Raw genomic sequence first — 20,974 nt, 5'->3', positions numbered from 1 at the left:
GGACAGGAGGTGGGGCTGGGTGCAAATAAACTCCTTTGGTTAAGGACCTGAGCAATGGCTGGGTACATCTGCTGGTATGTAACTCAAAATCATATAAACCTGTACTGATTTGTTTGTCAGAATTAGAGCAGCCTGTACAGATTAGAGTAGCTGTGAGGTGGGTCCATCTTTGTTGTTGTGGGTTGGGCATAACCACTGCCTTTCATTTAGGGTGAGTATAAAGAAACAATTGACCTAACAGCAGTCTGCAAACACAAAACAAAGGCAGGCGTTCCCAGCCAAAATGAGGAAAAGTGCGGGGCTATTCAGAAACTCCAATGATCTGGGCAGACATCCTTTCCAGACATTATTTTTTGGGTGAGGGTGGGCGTGGGAGTGACACAGCAGAGGCAAAACAGACTGAGGTTCTGTCCACACTGCATCACCATGAAAACTATGGCGATGTGAGTGGCAGAATATATCAAAATGTTACATGCTAATTGGCCTGCAGGCACAAATTAAAAGATACTTAGTACCAGAAAATACTTGACTCTATTGTCAATTTCCTTTTCTAGATGGACCAACCTACAAAACCCCAAACTTGGCTAACTGATCTGGTCAAAAGGGCAGCATCAGAGTAATTTCTTGTTGCCATTTTCTACACACATCTATAATTATGTTGTTTTGTCTAAAGTTTCTGATAGGAAAAACACCTCCAAAATCCAAAACACTAATCCTGAATCAAGACAAATTCTATCTCTGAGATTTTTGTCCTAGCTCACTCTTCATAGGAACTTACTTTCGTGCTGTGGCCATCTCCCTTGTAGCTGTATCTTGTTATGTCAGGCTGTTAAAACTTGTCAGATGACATCATAAAGAGAATGAGATTATTAAAGGGACACCATTTATACAGCATGTAGTCTATGTTGGAGGGTTTGTTAGAGGTAAATAACTGATGGATGAACACTTCTAAATACATTTGTGTTTATCTGTCCAAAAAACTTTAATGCCTGACATTCACACAGAACTCCATGAAGGTACTGACTGGACTCTTTGCTCTTTCACTTCCTTATGGAAGTTGAATTCTTCTTGAACTGAAAGCCCATTAAAAAGAAATTGCTTTTTAAAATGTCATTTTGTGAGTATGTGAAATATATTAAATTCTTTTTAAAAGCACAGATTAATAAATAGACCATTCATTTCTGCCCACCAACTGTCTTGACGCAAGAGCTCAGAAGATGAAATGTGAGACAATAAATATATTGCTTGCTTGTAAATGTTTTTATTAATTTGAAGCAACTTAAATGGTCAGTGGTGAACACCTCAGTGTAATGATTTCTGTTAAGATGTGAGGCTAGAATCTCTTTGCCAGGTGATATACTGAATAGCTCTTCAGTTTGACATTCTGAACACTCAAGCTGATTTTTCTTTGTGCACTGGACTGCAATCAGAACAAGTGCTGACAGCGGACATCCGAGAAATGTCTTTATATATTACCGAAAATCTGCTGCAAATATATAAAAGCTTTTTTCAGGTCAAGGCATTGGCCCCAAGTTTCAGAAATGGCCAAGCTTACTGAAGATTTGACATTCGCAGATTTATGGAGAATCTGAGCATTTTTTATGAAAGGAAAAAAACAAAAGAGGATCTGGTACTCAGCGGTGCATCCCCACTCCCCACCAGCCAATCCTATAGCTGGGGCTGCTGAGGTGCCGGTACTCAGTGCACAAAAAAAGCACTGTGGAGAATTATATAATTTATTCCTGCATCAGCAAATTACACTTTCTGAAAATAAATTTGTAAAATGAGAGCTGACAATTTAAGAGAATATATTAGTTAATTAACTGCACAAAACCTGCAGTTACTCCAGACATTTAGTAGGGTGGCCAGCATAGAAAAACAAATGGTGCTATATCCTTTTTAGATTGTTTTATTATCTAGATTTCACCCCATGGTCCATTCCTTGTCGTGGTGAGGTGGCCTGTGTGTCTCAATGACCTGGAGAGCTGTGCCAGTGGGAGCTGCAGATCCTGGAAGGGTCACCCAAACTGGGCAGGTCAAAGGGTAGGGACCAGACAAATTTGGCTCTCGATTAGGTCTGAAAGGATTTAGGGTTTCTTAATCACAGAATTGTACTGAAGAGCTTATTTTTATTCCCTGTAGTAGAGAGCAAGAGCAGAGACCTTTCTCAGCTCTCCATTTACGCAGAGGTTTTGAACCTTTTTACCCCCAAATGTATTTACCTACAGTGTTTTGTCAGGTGTTTGTTAGTAGTGAACAAAAATGAGCAACTTCTACCAGAGTTTGCCTGACTCCAAATCCTCTCTCTGTTGCTCAGTTTCCATTCACTCGTGTCTTATCAGGCTAGCGTTCCAATGAGTCACCAAGCAACAACAAGCAAAACGAGATCTCAGTGTGCAATCTGCAACTTGTTGCCTTGCATGAACTTCATCTTCACCCAATCCTTTCCATTCTGTTGCAATGCTCTCATCAAGAGCTTGACAATCTGCTTCTGGCTGGATCTCAGGGTTTGTGCTTAACTCTCACTGGATATTTCAGATGCTTTCAACACTGATGAAGAGCTTCTCCGGGTCAACATCTTATTGTTCTGTCGCTTCTGTGGTTGTCCTCTTATGGTGCTCCTCCAGTCTCAGCAGCTATTGAAGAGAATGTGATTAATAGTAGAGTCAGGTGCCACCCAGTCAGTGTGAGGGAATCTGAATCTTTCTCCTTGATGTTTTGCATACCTTTCCCCACACTTTCTCTCTTTGCAGTTTTAAACTGCAAGTCTTTCGGTCAGGGCCTGCCTTCAGTTGTGTAAAAGTTAGAGCTGTTCAAAGCATTTAAATTGAACAGTCTTCCATTGAAAAATGCAATTTGTTGAAATCAAACCGTTTTGTAGTACTCTGATGTCAACATAGAATGGATAGGGGGAGACAATGTTAAATTTCATTTCAGCTTTGACATTGCATTATACAATGTCTATGGTCCTGAATTTATTTATTTTTTTGAAAAAGTTCATTGTGTAATTTGAAAATGCTTTTCATTCCAGATCAGAATGAAAATTAATCCAAATATTGATGTTCCCAGCTGAACAGAACCATTCTTGGGACCTTTCTTTTGACATCATAATGAAGGAAAAAACACACTCAATTTTTTCATATTGCAAGTAATCTGTTCAGGATATAGTTAAAGTGTATGTGTATTGCGGAGACTAGAGAACACCTAGGCCATGTCTCCACTGCCCCTCCCTTTCAGAAGGGGAATGTAAATGCAGTGAACTGAAAATGCTAATGAGGTGCTGATATGAATATTCAGTGCCTCATTTGCATAATGACAGCCACTTACTGCATTGAACGTGCTGCTTTCAAAATGCAAGCTAGCCATGTAGATGGGGTTCTTTCTGAAGCACTCTTCTTCCTGAAAAAAATTAGGGAGAATGGTGCTTTGGAAAGCAGGGCTTCCTTTCAAAGGAGCCCCATCTACTACCCAGCTAGTTTGCATTTCAAAAGCAGCACTTTTGACACAGCAAGTGGCTGCCGTTATGCAAATGAAACACTGAATATTCATATCAGTGCCTCATTAGCATTTTCAAACTGCTGCATTAAATGCCCCTTCTGAAAGGGAGGGAAGTGTAGATGTGGCCCTAGTGGCTCTTACAATATTGAAGAAAATTTATTTCAAAAGAGCAAACTTAATCTAAGAAGCTGTTTCACTGTACACCAACTCAAATTTTGATATTCTCCATGAAAGCTTGGAGAGTCACTGCTAAAGATTACATGAGATATAGGACAGTTATTGCTTAATTAAAGCAAAGTGAATGCATTTTGTGCAGCTCAATTTGCTTGATAGCTATGGAAAAAATCCCCTTTCCATTCTCTGTTTATCAATTGCAAACTGTGGTGGTGCTCCATCAAGCCTTCTGCAGACAGAACTCTCAGCGTAACTAATTAGAATAGGGCTTATGGGGTCAGTCAGTTTTACACCTCTCGAAGGAGACTGCTGTGGTTCTCAACGATGGCAGATATCAGCACTTTTCATTTCAAACTTTTTTACAAATATTAACCTCTGACAGCATCATAACTTGCCTTTTGCAGATACCTAGGGAGGTTCAGAAATCATTCATCTATTAAAATATCGCACTTTCTGATAACGAACTTGTTATATTTTTAATTTTATTTTGGGGGTAGCATTATCATGCATTGATACATCCCACACTTCTTCAGGTCACATCACCTTTTACTCATGTTTTCAGATCTTCTTCCTGGAACCATTTTTGTACTGTACGTTGCCCTGGCAGCATATCAAGATTAAACTACAGAAGGAGAACTGTGTAGAACTCCACAGCAGACTTTCTCATAACAAGTATCAGAGAGGTAGCCATGTTAGTTGTCTACAAAAACAAGAAGTCCTGTGGCACCTTAAAGGCTAACAGATTTTTTTGTGTCCCAGGACTTCTTGTTTCTATTAACACAGTTGTTAGTAGTTGCTAATTTGCTTTTTGGCATTCAAATTACAAGAGCATATTTCCCAAATTATTGTAACTGAAAAAATATTTTCTGTGTCTCTTTCTTATTAAACACGAAATAATTCAAAGATTCAACTTTCTGAAAGTTAGCTTGTACTGTCTGCGGGGGGACAATCACCAGTGAGCAACCTGGTTTTTTGAATATCCATTTAAGGAGAAAATTAGACCTGGAAAACTGCTACTTAGACTTCAGAAGCAGCTGATCTTCTCTCAGAATCTGTATTAAACCTCTTCTAAATTGTACTTTAGTTTGCAATAGAACATCAGAGTTATGAACACCTCGGGAATAGAAATAGTTCATAACTCTGAAATGTTTGAAGCTCTGCCATTATGGTTGTTCTTTCGAAAGCTTACAACTGAACACTGATTTAATACGGCTTTGCAACTTTACTATGTAGAAGTAAAAGGCTGTTTTAACTGCAGGTTGAACCTCTCTGGTCTGGCATGCTTGGGACCTGATCAGTGCCAAACGAGAGAATTTTCGGGACTATGGGAGGTCAATGTTGTCGAGCAGCATTACCGAAACTTCTACTGCTTATTAAACTGCTAAAAGACATTTAGGGGTAAATTGCAGCTAACTGACAGGCCAGGACTGGTGGCTGTAAACAAATTTTATGGGACCACAGGAAACTTGGCTGCACCCATGATGAGAGGATATCCAGCTAACTAAAATCATGCCAGACTATGGATGTTGCCAGACAAGAGTATGCCAGATTAGAGAGGTTCAACCTGTATCTTAATTTAAATTGAAACAAGCCCACAAAAATAATTTATATTTGTCAGATCTTTTTCGAAAGATTCCCTTTATATTTTTACTAATTTACTTTAAACTTAGTACATACTGAACCTCTCAGCCCGCAAACTCCATAATCTGGCATGATTTTAGTTAACCAGATAACTGCTTACCTTGGGTGTGGCCAAGTTTTCCATGGTCCCATAAAATTTGTTTACAGCCACCAATCCTGGATCTTGGTGTTCTGTCCTGTTGTTTAGCTCTAATTTACCCCTAAATGCATTTTAAGGGCTCAGTAAGCAAGGCAAGTGTTGGTAATGTGCTAGAAAATGCTGACCTCCTGTCGTCCGGCAAATTCTCCTGTCCAGCACTGGTCAGGTCCTGAGGGTTCCAGATGAGAGAGGTTCAACCTATACTGTACTTGCACTTTTTTTTAAATCTCTGACTGCCTGATTGTGTACTTCTTGTTCCAACTGAGGTGTGCGGTGGACTGATCAGTTTAACTCCAGTGTTGGTAACACTGAGGTTCTACTGTATTTACTTTTCATTTTCTTTTCTACCCCAGCTCCATGGAACCTGGCTGCAAAAGTTTAATATTTGCATTTTCTTTGAATGCAATCTACCCCTCTTATGACTAGTTTCTATGCGAGGTCATAATGAGAGTCTCATCCTGTATCCTGTGTACTCTAATATTGAAGCAGGAAACCACATACCACATGCACTCCAACAAAGATTATGTTCCATTAGGTTTAGACTAAAACTGCTCCATCAAATGCATCTTCCTGTTAACGAAGGGATATTTGAGATCCATTTTCCTCCAGTGTTGTGTTGCCAAAGACCTCATTGTCATGTATGTGTACGTTTAAAAGGGCCTGCAGTTCCCCTACCTAACCACTTTTATAACCATTGAGGTTGCAAACAGGCCTTTATGCACCTATGTTCTGGTTTGAACATCCAACCATCGGACTTGGACATCCTTTTAACAAGCCACTATATGAAAATTGGGCTCCAACAATACATTTCTTCAGCAGTGTAGAAACAAAGGCATGAAATGAAGCTCTAATTCATGTTAGTAAGAGTGATGTCTCCCGTACAAAATAACTTGTAAGATAGACATACTGTCTTGCCTCCCAGTGAATATTTGAGTTTGTCTGGGTCAAGGACTGCCTGTGTCTTGTACGGCTTTCTATACAAGGCTAGTGTTTAACAGATAATGTGGCATTATAAAACTTCCACAAGGAAGAACACTTATCTTATTCAGCTTCTTTACAGAACAACAAAATGGAGTCTCATCAGAGCTCCACAGGAGGCAGCATTGCAGAACAGTGCTTAGAAAATAGCAACCAAGTAGGGCAAACAGTGAAGTTAATGTTCCTCAGGGAGCCACCACTTGGATTCTGGGTTTATTGCACAGGCAGAAGCAGAGATTCTAATGCAGCCTAAATGACTAAAGCGTGCCTGCCCTGCGGAGAGTACAGCTCACGGTAGCTGTTCCTCGTTGGTGAAGAGTGGGCCTGGCACAGGCACAGGTATGGCCAGCATCCCACCAATACGCACAAAACATTTCCTTGTGTTTTTATGTTGATCATCCATTTCCACATCATCAGCATGCACTTCCTGAGGTCTCTCTCCATCAGCCACACATATCTTAAATTACAGTAGAGAAAACCTTATTAGGAATATAGTACATATAGTCACACTTAAGACGGTCACACACTATTAATCCAAGAGGCACTGACATAAATCACAAGCAGTTTACTTTCTCACCATCAGCAAATGAAAATCAAAATATGCCCTGAAGTGAGTGCATATGGCGAGACTTGAAGTGTTCTTTTGGAAGGCCTTGGTACACTGTCTTCATTAAAATAAAAGCCAACCAAACAAACTTGTGATTACTGTAGAAATGCTGTTCAAAAGGGTTTAACTGACCTTTACATGAAATATCTGATCAGCATGAGCTAGTGTACAGGGTTTTAAAGTGCCAGCTCTAAAACCATGGGCAGTTCTAAGATTCAGCTTAGAGAATTGCTAAGTTAACATAAGTTGCTAGAGCACCTGACCCCACTCTTGCACACAGTTTACAATTCACAATAACTTTAATATACAGGAAGAAGACCAAACAGTCTTGCAAAAGTGTTATGAATATTTGCCAGAAATCCACACTATTTTAACGTGAGTAGAAAAACTGACATTTTTTAATCAACCAAAAATGTTTAATTGCCAAAAGATACGTAGAGTTTTACAAGGCTACAACAAAAACAGCTGTATTGCAGTAAAACTGCAGTAAGAACTAGCTTCAGTTGAAAACCCTTGTGTCTAGACTTAGGCAACCATTTTCAAACATCTCCAGGATTTCCGGTGCATTTTTGTCATGGTCATGTTAAAGATTACTTGTTCCAGAAATTGTCTTTGGCTAGCCTCTTTGGTTGTTTAAGAGAAATTTTACTCTTACTGAAACAATTTATTAGCATTCTTATTTATGGTTTTATGTATGGCCAGTATTTCTACATATTTGTAATGAAATATATTGGCTTGTGAATAACTACTGATTCCTGGTCTACACTAGGGAACAAAGGTGATCCCAGATATGCAATTCTGGCAATGCCATTAGCACAGCTACAACTGATGTATCATGAACGACTTTGTTTCCTGGTGTAGATCAGGACTTCGAACCCCCTGCAATTATAGCCATACCCTAAGACTGTTACAAAGTTATACAGTCTAAAAGGCACCTTGGGTGTTTCTTAGAGTATTGTACAAAACCCAGATTTCCAAAAGATTTCAGGTCTCTTAACTGCCTAGGTTGAAACACCTGAAAGGGGGATGATTTTTTCAGGAAGAGCTGCCCTCTGAAACCCAGAGGCTTGTTCTTTAATTTTAAAAGCTTGCATTTGACTTATTGCTTAAAATGGCACAAGGTGTGCCTACATTTTTATTTCACTGGGTTTTTAATTTGCTATAAAAGTAAAAACCAACCAACACAATTTCTGTCTCCATAAGTACTCCATAGTTTAGATGTCAGGTGCTTACCTCGTTGCTGATGAAAAGTGGGCACTGCTTTGTTTGTGGTCTTTTTTTAGGATGTATAGGCTTTGTGAAGAGGAGCTTGCTCTTGATGAGTGATTTTGGAGGCAGTTCACCAAAGACTAAATCTAGAACTAAAAGCCAGTGACAAATTCATTAGGGAATTAACCATCGAAATTTGTTACCCTCAGAAAATTACTTTATTGTAGAGACCTAATAACCAAGTTTCAGCTCAAGGTGATCTTCAAAGGAGAAATGGTTGTACAGTGTTGCAGTATTGAAGAGACCGACAAAGCTGTAGGTTTATAGGTACCTTCTAAGAACGTTGCCATGTCTGTGCTTAAGATTATCGAACTGATGAGTGGGTATAGATACACTAAGTCTCATTGGGCCGTTAGGAGGCAAGAGGTGCAGTTTGTAAAAACCTGTATGTTAAAAGTCAATTCTGGGGCTATTATCAAAACAAACCTTATTTGCAAATTTCAGTTCTAACGTGCCTTCTTTGCCTTCCTGCGCATTAGGTGCCCACTTACAGTGTGACAACACATCTGGCACAAGAGTTCAGAAGTGCAAATAGCAGTGTCCAGTAGGAGATGCACATGTATACTTCATGCCTGCAGGTCCCCTATCTGGCATAAAAGAGGGGCATGACCTTTCCACCCCTCAGTTCCTTCTGACACCAGTTGGCAGTGAGGTTGAACAGTGTCTTTATTGAATCAGTTATTGTACTTAGTTTGTTATCAGTTTTTAGTCCTTTTTATTTGGTTGTTTAGTTGTTAGCTGTTTAAAACAAAAAATAAAGACAGAAAAACAGCAAACTGTCTGTCTGTCTGTCTGGCATCAGTAGGGCTAGTTACTCATCTTGTCAATTCAGCCTTTGTGCCTTCCTGCAAGAAAGTAATTCCCTTCACCAGTGGACACAACCCTTAGCCCTTTTGTTAGCTTACATCCACACTAGAGAGTTTTGTCAACAAAAGCCCAGGGCAGCGAATCTGGACACAACTGCATCCAGGTCTGTGAGGCGGATGACCCTGCAGAGCAGGGTGTTGATGGTTGTCACTACCTGCAAGGGGAGAAGACCAAACATACATGTGAGAGACTGAAGGAGGGAGTCCCTGGGCCCCAGGGGTTCCCCTGCCTTCTCCTGTCCTCTCCCCCTGAACTCTTTAGGTGCCCTCCTTGAGAGGCTGCCCCCACAACAGTAGGTCTGTGTGAGGATGGCTTGGCATGGTGCCTCAGGGATGGGGCTTCCCCCATCCTCAACCCCCCACACCTTGCTCCCTTGCTCCTGCTGCCCAAGGGTCATCCTTGGAGAGGACCCCCACCCCACTCTCCCTGCACAGAGTGTGCAGCCCAGGAGTACCTTACTTGCACGAGGATGGTTCTGATGGTGGACTTCCTTGGGCTGAACTGCATGCCCACTGGGCCGTAGCTGTCAGGGATGGTGAGCTTCCAGAGGGTGATGGTGACCTACTTCTCCAGGGGGGTGGTGGGCCTTATCTGGCTGTCCTGTCTGTGAAGGGTGGAGGTGAGCCATGTACAGAGCTCCAGGAAGGTCTCCTTCACCATTCTGAAGTTCTGGAGCCACTGCTGGTTGTCCTACTGCCCCGCGACCAGCTGGTTCCACCAGTCAGATCTGGTGATGTATCTCCAGACACCCCTGGTCATCTGAGGGGGTGAGTGCAGGTGGGGCACTGGAGTCCTGCTTCTTACTCCCAGTGTCAGGCGCATTCCTCCGGAGGAGGTAAAGCATGGCCATCAGCAGCGTGAGCAGCAGTGAGTGGGTCCAGGGCAAGACCAGGGGCTGCTCTGGAACCATGGCTGACTGGAAAGAAGGCACTCTCTTGCAGAAAGCATGTGAGCCCTGTGGTAGCTTTGATGTCCCTCAAGGAGGTAGGCAAGCCTCAGCATGGGCAAGGAACGTGGGTGGGGAATCCCTTTAAGGGAACCTCTGGCCAGGGCTCCTAGAAGGACTTGTTGTACATGTAACTCTGTTTTCCAGAGTTCTGGGGCCTGTTCTGTTGAGGGAGTGGCTGGCGAGTCTGTCAACAGAGTGGGTGACTTTTCCCAATCTGCTTTTGTGTGTGGACACACTCTGTCAATGGAAGTTTTGTCAGAAGATCACTTCCAACAGTGACTTCTGTCAACAGATTGCTGTAGCGTACACATAGCCTTAGAGGGACTCTCATATCCTCTCAGTGTGCCACCTTCAGGGCTATTAAGACGTGCACTCAGAAACCCAGAGAACATAGAGTAACACTCTGTTTAATGGGAAGAAGCTCTCAGACCTGAACTCTGTCCTGGATTTCCACCACAACTTGAACAACCACCATCCATTTCAAATTCTCGAATACTCCCACACCAGCATCAATTTCCTAAGCACCAAGATCACTTCAGCAATGGAACCTTACAGACACCTACATCTGAGACCCATGGATCACCACACCTACCTTCATAGATCCAGTAGCCACCTCAAACACACCAAGAAATTTATTATCTACCAGGAGGCACTCAGCCACCCTACAGAAAATGTTCAGAGTACAAACCTTAACAAACTTAAAATTGCCTTCAGCAAACAAAGGCATTCCACCAGAGAAGATGGGCCAACCAAATACCCCATGAAAACCTGCTTCAATGTATAAAATAAATACTCTCTGATTGCACAGTCCTTGCTGTCAACCCTCTATCCACATTGGAAGAAACATGGGGTATCCTGAAACAATTACAAACTATACCTGATAATAGACCACATCCTGAAAGAAATTTTCCTCAACTTCTCTCTTCTAGCCAACCTCACCAACCTCCTCCTCAGAAGCAAATTCCCAACTGACCAGGACCCAACATCTCAGAGCAACACTGGACCCTGCCAGAACAAAAGATACAAACCTGAAGATATATTTCCACTGCTACAGTGGTAAGCTCCCTGTACAAGGAACCTTTCCAGGGCAATGAGTTCTGTGCATCGCCTATCGCACATGATGTACTTTATCTAGTGCACTGAACACCCCAATAACTATGTTGGTGAAGCCAGTCAGTCATTATGCTCTTGAAAGAACTCACATGGGAAAATGATTGAAGAAAAGATCCCTCAGTCACTGGGAGGTGAATGTTTTTAATAAAATTATCTCTTCATATCTGACGTCTGTGTTCATCCTCAAAGTACAACTCCTTCAAAAGGTGAACTTGGGAGCTTACATCCTTAACTTTGTAGACACTAAAAATCATGCTTTAAATGGAGACACTGGATCTATGGCTCATTTCAACATCGGTAACCCACTAACCTCTCTTTGAAGGGGAAGATGTGCTAAGCCTCTTCGCCATACGCTAAACAGTCTATTCTACTTTGCATTTAGTTCTGATGCTCTGAGTACCTTTCCCAGACCCGAGGAAGAGACCTGCATAGGTCAAAAGTATGTCCTTCTTCCCAGCAGAAATTTGTCCACTTAAAGATATCACCTCATCCACCTTGTGTCTCTATAAGGCCTGAGTCAGATTCTGACCTACCCAACCTAATCTTGAGAGCCTGGTCAGTGAGGTCCTCTAATGAGGGAGAAAACTTAGTGCTCTTTACACCTGTGGTGGTTGGGAGGGATACTACTCCTTTTCTAGACACCCCCATGTTCAGTTAAGTACATTGCCTATAAGGGGTTAAAACCAGAGATATTGGGTCCTGTGTTGGCAAGCAGCCAAGTGAGCTAATAGGGGGAGTGAGGAGGATTTTTGAACTGAGGCAGTTACCAACTGAGAGAGTCCTTTTGTGTGGCCTGAGGAGAGTCGTCAGAGCTGTCCCAAGCAGACAGTGGGGACATGAGTTCCATGGGGAAAAACTCCCCCCAAATCATCAAAACTATGTAATTAGGGAAAAACATTTAGATAGATGCTCCCCCATTTCTTGGGGAACTTTATTTGGGGCACCCTCAGAAAAGAGATTCCCCAAGGGATTGCTCTCCTGGAAAGGCTTTTTTTTGCAGATGGGTGATGTGAGCTGCCGACTGACTCCAGTGAGACTGGAATCGGAGAATTTTCTGTCTCTGTGCGACATTCAGATGCAGGGTTTGGCCATTTAATTAGGCTACCTGGCCCCTGTTTTCTGCACTCAGAGTTCCAGGGTAGGGAATCAGCCTCCAAGGAAGCACAAGATCTCCCAGCAAAACAGTTTGAGCAGTCAGCCACTCCTGCTGGTCACTCCAACAGCTCTTCAGCCAGGAAGTGGTCACTTCCCCAAGACTTGTACTAAACTTGATTGAAGTTCACCTTCGTGTGATCTCAGCCTTTCACTTTCCTTTCCCAGGTTTTTTGGTGTTTTGTCACGCAACAGTCAAATTTCTTAAAGGCGTGGATGCATGGATTAAGGAATACCACTTCTTGTGACTTTCTATGGTGCCTCCATTTGGACCTTTGGCTTCTTGCTCCCTCCCTCACTTAGCAATTAAAGTGACATTTTGGGTGCCACACACTTTAGCACATAAAATAGGTGAGATCCTGGCACTTGTGTAAACTCCCATATACAATATGTGGTGCAAACTGGGTGACAAAGCTACATCACCCTGGGTTTATCCCTAACATTGTCTCAGAGTTTCATATTAATTGATATATATGCCTACCTGTATTTTTTCCATGGCCTCACTCATGCTTGGTCTGAATAATGCAAAGTTATGTGCCCTAGATGTCAAAAGGATCCTATTGTACTATCTTAGTAGAATGAAACAAATTCAGAAAATTCCCTAAACTATTTATAGCATATGGCAGTGCATCAAAAGGTAGCCTCTCCTCTCAAGAAATATTCAAAGGGATTTTAGATAGCGTCAAGATTTTTTACACCATCAATAAGTTATAGCTATCAAGCTGGGTAACTCCTCATCCTACCAGATTCTAAGCTTCTTTTGCAGCATGATTCTGCAGAGCCCAAACACTGAAATTTTGTAGAGCACCAACATGGTCCTCAGTTTGCACATTGGCCAACTAGTTCTCTCAAATATGAGCCTTTAGAGTGGATGCCCAACTAGAAAGATCAGTTCTGTAATCCACATTCAAATTAACTCTTAGGTCCCACCACTAATTCATCAAACTGCTAGTTAATCACCATACGTAAGAGGCATATGTGCGAGAAATTAAAGAAGAGGAAACAGTTATTTGAATTTGAATAGCTGTTCAAGATAGTCTTTGAAAATGGGTCTCACTATCCATCCTCCATTGCCAGCACTGACTTCTCCTGAAACTCTGGATAGCAAAGGGACTGAACAGGCATGGGTCATTCTGCCCCTTTCGGCAAGTAAATGGCAGAGGCTGTGTGGGCATGAACCTTTCTGAACTCCTATGCAAGGGGTGCTGCTGCACCATAAGTGGGGTCCAGGTGGACCAAAGATCTCAAAGGACCATATTTTGTACTTTCACGTTTTATATAACATCTAATCTTTACAGTTTAGGATATAGCTTGTAAGGTCTACCCTGCTATCTTCACACAGGCAAAGCCTCCATTGATTTTGTATGGAGATTTACTGCAGAATACTAGGAAAATTAAGTTTATTTGCTAGCATTTCCTTTTCCTAGTTTTACACTTTATCTTAAACTCTGATAGGTGAATATATTAATAGATTACATACGTGCTTTCTCAGGCATTTCTTGTTGAACGCACAGCTGCTCAGAAGGTTGAGACTTGGTTGCCAACTGTGCAGCATCAGATCTTTCACATATTTCTGATGCAGAATCAGATCCACCAATCCATTCATCTCTTTCACCAGCATCATTGCGATCATTCATTTTTAACATCATTCCTTTATGAAGGATTTCTTCATCCAGCTCAGTTTCAAAAAGTTCATCGTTACTTCTGGAAAAGAGTAGAATGTGACTAAATTCTTTGGTTTGAAAATTATTTAGATTTTCTAGAAAAGGCCTTATTACTGAGAAATTTCTAATACTACTTCTGTCCAGTAGATTCACTAAACAGAGGCTGGATTCTGGTATGAAAATGTATATAGCATTTGATGGAATGCAACTGAGTCTGTTTAGGATTTCTTCTTAAATTTTTATCACAAAAACCCATTCCAGAAATCAAGAGAAGAAGTAGAAACATTTTAGGGTCTGATCCAAAGACCATGGACGTACATGAACATTGTAGGATCATAATTTCAATATTAGAATTGCCATTAGGACACCTGTCTTCCAGTCCCATATGCAGATGTGTAATAAGAGAGCATGCATATGGAGCCTCCATTTCCATCTTCTTAGACATGCAGAATCTGACGCTCCTGATTCTTTTGGATATGCAGGAGGAGAATGGTACAAAAGCTCTGAGCTCCTAATCCTTGAGTTAGTACACTTGGCTGGTTGTGTGCAATGGGAAGTAAGCTGGTCCTTACAAAGGCTTGTGTTAATGACTGCAATCCCTGCAAGCCTGGGAGTGATGGGAAGTACTCTGCCTCCTTAAGGCTACAGACTATTTGGTGGTTTCACTGGGATGGGACAGCTTTGTATGGTTCCTCGAAATGACCCAAATGAACCCTAAGTTATTACATAATCAGATGGTACTTCTCAGTAGGGTTTCTGCATTGGTGTGTGCATTGAGTGTGATAGTATTGGAGAACTGAAAGTGAGTCTGTTAGACAGAAGAGTTAGTGTATTGGTGGGAATGAGCTACTCCTTGGAGAATGGTATGGTGTTGGGTGGGGATGTTGCCTTTACTTGCAATTTCCTTGCTTTTTAGTATGAGAATAGTTTGGTTATAAGGGAAGTACATTTGAGAAACCTCACCTCTAAGGTAACCATTTTTTCCCTGCATTTGAATATACACTTATTAGAAATTTCTTACAGAAAGCACTATGGAATTTCATGAAATTTTTGCTACACAGTGGAATGGAATTTATACATATATTTCAAATTCCATTGAAGTCAATGGGAAGGGTAGGGTTTAGATTAGGATCTAGTTGATTAGAAACATTTCATGGTTCTAATCTGTATTTAAATTTAATTTCGTACAGCACTCAGATGCTATTGTGGGGTGTCGTTTAAGTGTATGTACTACTAATGAATAATCAACATACATGCCATTTTTTCTGTTAAAATAAACTTAACTTCTTGAGAGATAATGAATACATCATGTGAATATTACTTTTTCCATGTCCATTAGTAGGAAAGAGTGAAACTTTAATCTGAAAATGAAAAAAATTAAAAATAAAAAGTTCCTTAATGTGAATAAGGGAAAATATTTTTTGTTCATACTTACTCTTCTGGGTTCTCCATTTATTCATCTGTTCCTTCCTGGTCAATAACCTAATACCTGGTAGCACACATGGTACGTTTAAAAATGTAGGCCATTTATGTGATGTGTGCAGCATTATTACACCATCCGAGGATGACAGCACAGTGATTTTTATGATGTCATGAGCATCTTTTCTGTTCCCCGCCCCCAATTTGCAATGGCAGCAAGTGATGGTGATGTGAGCCAGATGCTGCTGACCAGTTCTCTGGGCACAGAAGAACCTGGGCAAAATGCAGTAGCTATAGTTAATTCCACAGGGACTGGAATGGGATGTGTGCTAATTTCTGGAGAGTGTTGAGAAGCGATCCATACCCTGAATGCTGTGCAGCTCTCCTTTTCTGGGAACCCCTATGTGGCCTTGTGGAAGGGGGCCTGAGACTTATGGCAAGGCAGACTTGGAATGAACAGTGGCATGGCACTTTGCAGATCTATTGGATAATTGCTGCTCATTATGTGTTCTTAATTTAGAGGCAGCAGATGCTGCTGCTATCAACTGGGTGATAGTAGTCACAGTAGAGTGGCTACGGAACTGTAAGAGGCCTGGAAGTATTCCTTCATTTTAATCTATCCTCTCTGTTCGTCTGTGCAAAGCCTGTTTACTCTGACTTTTTGTGGGGCTGACCAATGACATAGAATATGTTTATATGTGATACAGATTTACCTGATACACATTTTCTGAAAGATTTTGCAACCATATGCCAGCAAGATAAAAAGAGAGATCTAGGAAAATGTCATGTGTAAAGTAGCATTATTCTGTTCCCTACCACACCTTCACTGGTTGTTTTGCTGTTACGGTAGAACGTGAAGGTTATGCTTGGTGAACGTGAAGTGGTTTTGGAATGCTGAGCATGAATGGAGATTTTCATGTGTCCCTGGGATTCGCTTTGTATTAGAATCTTTGTCTTGTGTTTACCGAGATTGACCGTGTGTGTATGGGCACGTATTTGATAACTGGATAAACCTTTTCTATTTCTAATTTTTGAGGTAATGGTACATAACTATACACATCTGGTTGTCATCTAGGAAGTTATTTTTTTCATTCAGCAAGTAAGTGGGCAACAGTGGTAAGACTTGGTACATGCAGATGGTATATCTAGTGAAGGATGCTGTCAGCTCAGAGTTGGTGCTCTGAATAATTGTTGTGAAAACATTTAGAAAAATCCCTGCTATAAAGCAAACGGGAATATTTACATTAAAACAACAGGAAGAGCCTCCAATGGAAGCAATAGTTTAATAATCACTATAACTCCAGACCATGCTAGTGCACTAGCTAGTTAATTTTCATTTTACAATGCAACACGCATTAACCCTGAAAAATAAATTAGCTTTGAAATTTTATTTTGCTGAATAACCTTAATTATTATTAGTAATATAGGCCAGGTAATTAATTTTTTAAAATACATTTTTAATCTGTGTGTGCCCCAATAAATTATGTACTTAATTACTTGGGGCTATAAATTACCCATTAGGGCCAGTATCGCTCTATATTTTTTTCCAACCATGTGTAGAATAAATTTTGTTATGTGGACCAAGATGTGTGGATGTGCACCACCAATAGAAACATGTGTTGTCCACTGTAGGTGGCTGTGAGTGCTCTGCTAATCAGCTAGGTGGCACCTGAATCTCTCTGGGCTACCCACCCAAGCACTCAGCTTATAGGAAACACTGATTAGGTCTATGGGAAATTGAACACTTGCCTCAAAATAAAGTAATTATCATAATTATATTCCACTGATAATAAAATTAACATTAGTGTTCCAGGTCAACAAGGGAACACTGGGCACATGGTCAGAATAATGCAAAATAGATCTATTTGTGTAATATAATGAGCTAAGAATGTACAAGAAACATAGGCAAGATTATAACATAGGAGATTAATCATATTTAGATCCAAACCCATCAATAACTTTATTTGAACCTCTACTGCAAAAACCAACAGCCTCCCACAAGGAATCCAATCAAGCAGTGGACCTCCTCATGGCATCTCTTTAGACTTCTGAGGGAACTTCCGACATCCAGTGCTTCATTAACTCACCATATGAAGACTGAAGGGAACAAAATTGAGCCAAAGTCCTGAAACAGACTGTAGAAAGAGTCCCATTTTAACTCAATTTCCATTTTCCTTTAAAAATCATGAGTTGGGCACCCCTTAAGTCATGAGACAGACTTGAAAAATCCTACTTTTTTTAAAAAAATGAGGTTTTAATTAACCTTCTGGTTTCTGAGACCCTAAGTTGCAGATTGCTTATGTTTACAAGCTTTTCTTCACAACTAGGAGGACTAGAATTTTTGGTAAAATGGAAACTGTGATTAGCACCTATATTGTAGTATTCCAAAAGCTGGGGCTTTAAAAATAACACCACGTATCTTGACATGTTATAAATAAGCATAAGAGTGGGCAATGCTGGCTATTCAACCCCAGTCAGTCAGAATCTCTAGTCTAGCTTCTAGCTCCATAAAGAAACTTGGGACCTGTCAGTCACTAGAAAAAGTAATTGCTGTGTTGCCATGGAGATGCTGCATAGATAACTCAAAGTTCTGCTCCAGGCTGGAATCTTTTGGCATCACGTAAATCCTTCTCCTAGTCACAAAACACTGGAGCCTTCTACTCTTTTAGCTGAGGTAGTAATGGGGATTGAATGATACTGGCAGTTTATATCAGAAATGAGGGTGGGACTGAGAAGTGATCTCAGATCTCCTTTGTGATGTTGTAAAACACACCACTGTTGACAGACCACTGAGCTAAACCTGATGAAGCAGGTCTTTGCCCATGAAAGCTTATGCTCCAAAATATCTGTTAGTCTATAAGGTGCCACAGGACTTCTTTATGTTTTATACTGCAAATTGTTCCGCCACAGTGTGATACATGCATGATATGGACAGATATTTACTATTGATGGGGCTGAAGTCCCTACCTCTTCCATTGTTTACTGATTTGTTCCTTGAATTTGTTGTTTTGACTTTTGCAAGTAATTTAGGGAAGAAAGTTGAGGCTGACTGGGGCAGTGTATGTAAGGTGGTAGAACAGCAAGTGATTATTACATGGCAGTGGGAAATAGGTGGAATTTCTTACTTTTTATACTTTTTAATGTTTGGGGGTTTTCTACAAAAGGATGGAGTTTCTACCAAGAAAGTGTAATTTTTTTTCTTGGGAATGTTGCTGGCTTCATTGAAATACTCCTTTATAGTCAGCTCTTTCCAATGAAGATTCTTCCCCTCTCGGAACATGTACTCGGATAGTAAATATTTATTTAGCTACTTAAGGCACTAGAGTGAATCACTGCAATTTTCTTTTAAGTTAGAAAGTTTTTGGTAATGCACATGTGATTTTCCTGGTTGGAGTTATTACTTCAAAGACCCCTCTCCACTTTCATGTGAGTTAGAGACTTTCCTTCCTTCAAAGCATTTGCACTGCTCAAAGGTTCACTCTTCAGAAAATTCATATCTCTAAAGGATTATCTTCTGAGATCTCCTGCAATTGGGGGATGTCCCACTTCAAACAGCTACAGATTTCCACCTTCAAGCATTTATTTGCCTCATTCCTTGTTGTCATTCACAGAGAAAACTTAAAACTGCCTCTATAATTTAAGTAATTCTGGTGGCACTTTAAATCCTATTTTTAAGTATTAATTATGACAAATTGTGGGGAATTAAATACCAATTGATTGTTGTATACAATGCATATAAAGGGGCTTTGATGAAATCAGCAAAGTGACTAGCTGACAGGGATTACAAGTTATGCAGTTAAAGAAACATATCCACATAGGGAAGAAATCATTAGTCTCAAATGATAAAAATCCAAGCCAGTTAACTGATTTAAAATGAAGATAATCCAGCTGCATGTACTGAAGGGACTTGGATTTTTGCCCATACTATCGATAATCTTCTTGTATCGTCAAATATGGAAGTACTCCTTGGATAATTCCAGCATTTTACATTTATTATTTGTTTGCATTATGGTCTCATGCTGGGCATGGAAAAGGTCAACGTTGTGCTGCACCCTTGTACAAACACAGAACATAGAACAAAAAAGATGAGCTCTCCCCAAAGAACTTATATAATATTTTATGGCATAAAATAAAATCCCTTGGAAGTCAGTTTCCCTGGCTGAGCAGATCTTTCAGAGCTTTATAGCTTCCACTTTAGAATGATCGTTTGCCTTTCTACAGCATCTTCAATCTAATGATCTCAAAGCACTTCACCAGCACTAATTAACTTTAGTATCACAACACCCTGGGAAGCACATACCACTTATTTCAGTTTTACAGGTGGAAGAAAGTGAGGCCCAAAAGATGTAAAAGAGTGTTCCAAGTCCTGCAGCAGATCATTGCTAGAATCAGGAATAGACACAATAATTCCTGGCTGCCATTCCCATGTTCTAATCAGTAGAAACACTCCCATCAATTCCAGGGCTCTATTAGTTCTTTTGTCTTCTGTTTGTTTCTGTGATATCAACCTATTTTCTGCTTCTAGGTTTTGTGGCTTCCTCTATCTCCTGGCCAGTGCCAAGTTTTCTTTAGTTCTCGAGTTCTTTGATCCAAACCCACCCTGACCGCTTGCATTTCATCCTTTTAGGATCTTGACTTTGCATTACCATGAAGAGGAGCTGAGTGACGAGAAGACAAAACTTTCAGAACATTGAGTTCTTCAGTCCATGAAGCTGATGGAACTCAAAACTTACCTTGACATACTCTCCCATCTGGCATGTTACTTCCATGGTAAGCATGGGGGGCCTGGCTCCGCACCCTGGAAGGGGCGGGCCCAATGGCAGAAAGGTCGGAGCCTAGGGTATTTGTCCCTCCCAGCTGTGTGCAACTGGAGCTGCATTGCCTTGGCAATTCAAAGGGCCCCAGAGCTCCAGCCACCACTCTGCTTCTTTGGCAGTGGCAGAGGCTGGTGTGCTGGGCCCCCTTGAAAGGCCAGGCCCAGGGGCAACTGCTCTCTTTGCCTCACCATCCCCACCATGAGCGGGCCAGTGTGTGATACAAACATTGCAAATACCAGCTAGTGAGTTAATCATTCCTGTTGCTGAAAGGACGAGGCTTGTCACTGTCATTACACCAACTTTAACACTGTGTTAGTGACCTTCATAGCATTATTAACAATTTTCTATTATGTTAGCAAATTGTTCAAAGAGCACTGCTGGTCTGATTGCATTCTGAAGGTTATTAATATGATATGAAAATCTTATTGTATTCTCTAATTTCATACTTTATTAGTAATAAAGAAAGCAATAAAAAGTCTGATTTCTTTTTTTTTCTGGGGGAATTCCCCAAGAGACTGGCTCTGCAGCAGTAGCTGCAGTGTTTTGCATTGGGAAGTTCAATTTCTGAATTATTAATTATTGACCTGTATTTAATTGCTGTAAATTCTCAAAATACTTTTTTAATGTTGAGTTTAGTGACCTATAAATATACCGGTATTAACCAATGACATATGACACAGAGTTGCT

The 20,974-nt window shown here is 40.8% G+C and overlaps 1 protein-coding gene across 1 annotated transcript in view; it reads left to right on the top strand.

The window, feature by feature from the left end:
- Window positions 1-20,244, top strand: part of RPS6KA6 (ribosomal protein S6 kinase A6) — a 173,843-nt gene extending 153,599 nt beyond the window's left edge. Inside the window, exon 20 of the mRNA XM_075008154.1 lies at window positions 20,098-20,244. Within this exon, the coding sequence (XP_074864255.1) occupies window positions 20,098-20,164 (67 nt within the window). The 3' untranslated portion in view covers window positions 20,165-20,244. The remainder of the gene's footprint in view (window positions 1-20,097) is intronic.
- Window positions 20,245-20,974: the final 730 nt, after the last annotated feature.

This window comes from Carettochelys insculpta, chromosome 13 (assembly GCF_033958435.1).
Source record: "Carettochelys insculpta isolate YL-2023 chromosome 13, ASM3395843v1, whole genome shotgun sequence".
NCBI lineage: Eukaryota > Metazoa > Chordata > Testudines > Carettochelyidae > Carettochelys > Carettochelys insculpta.
This window is presented reverse-complemented; position numbering and strand designations above follow the sequence as displayed.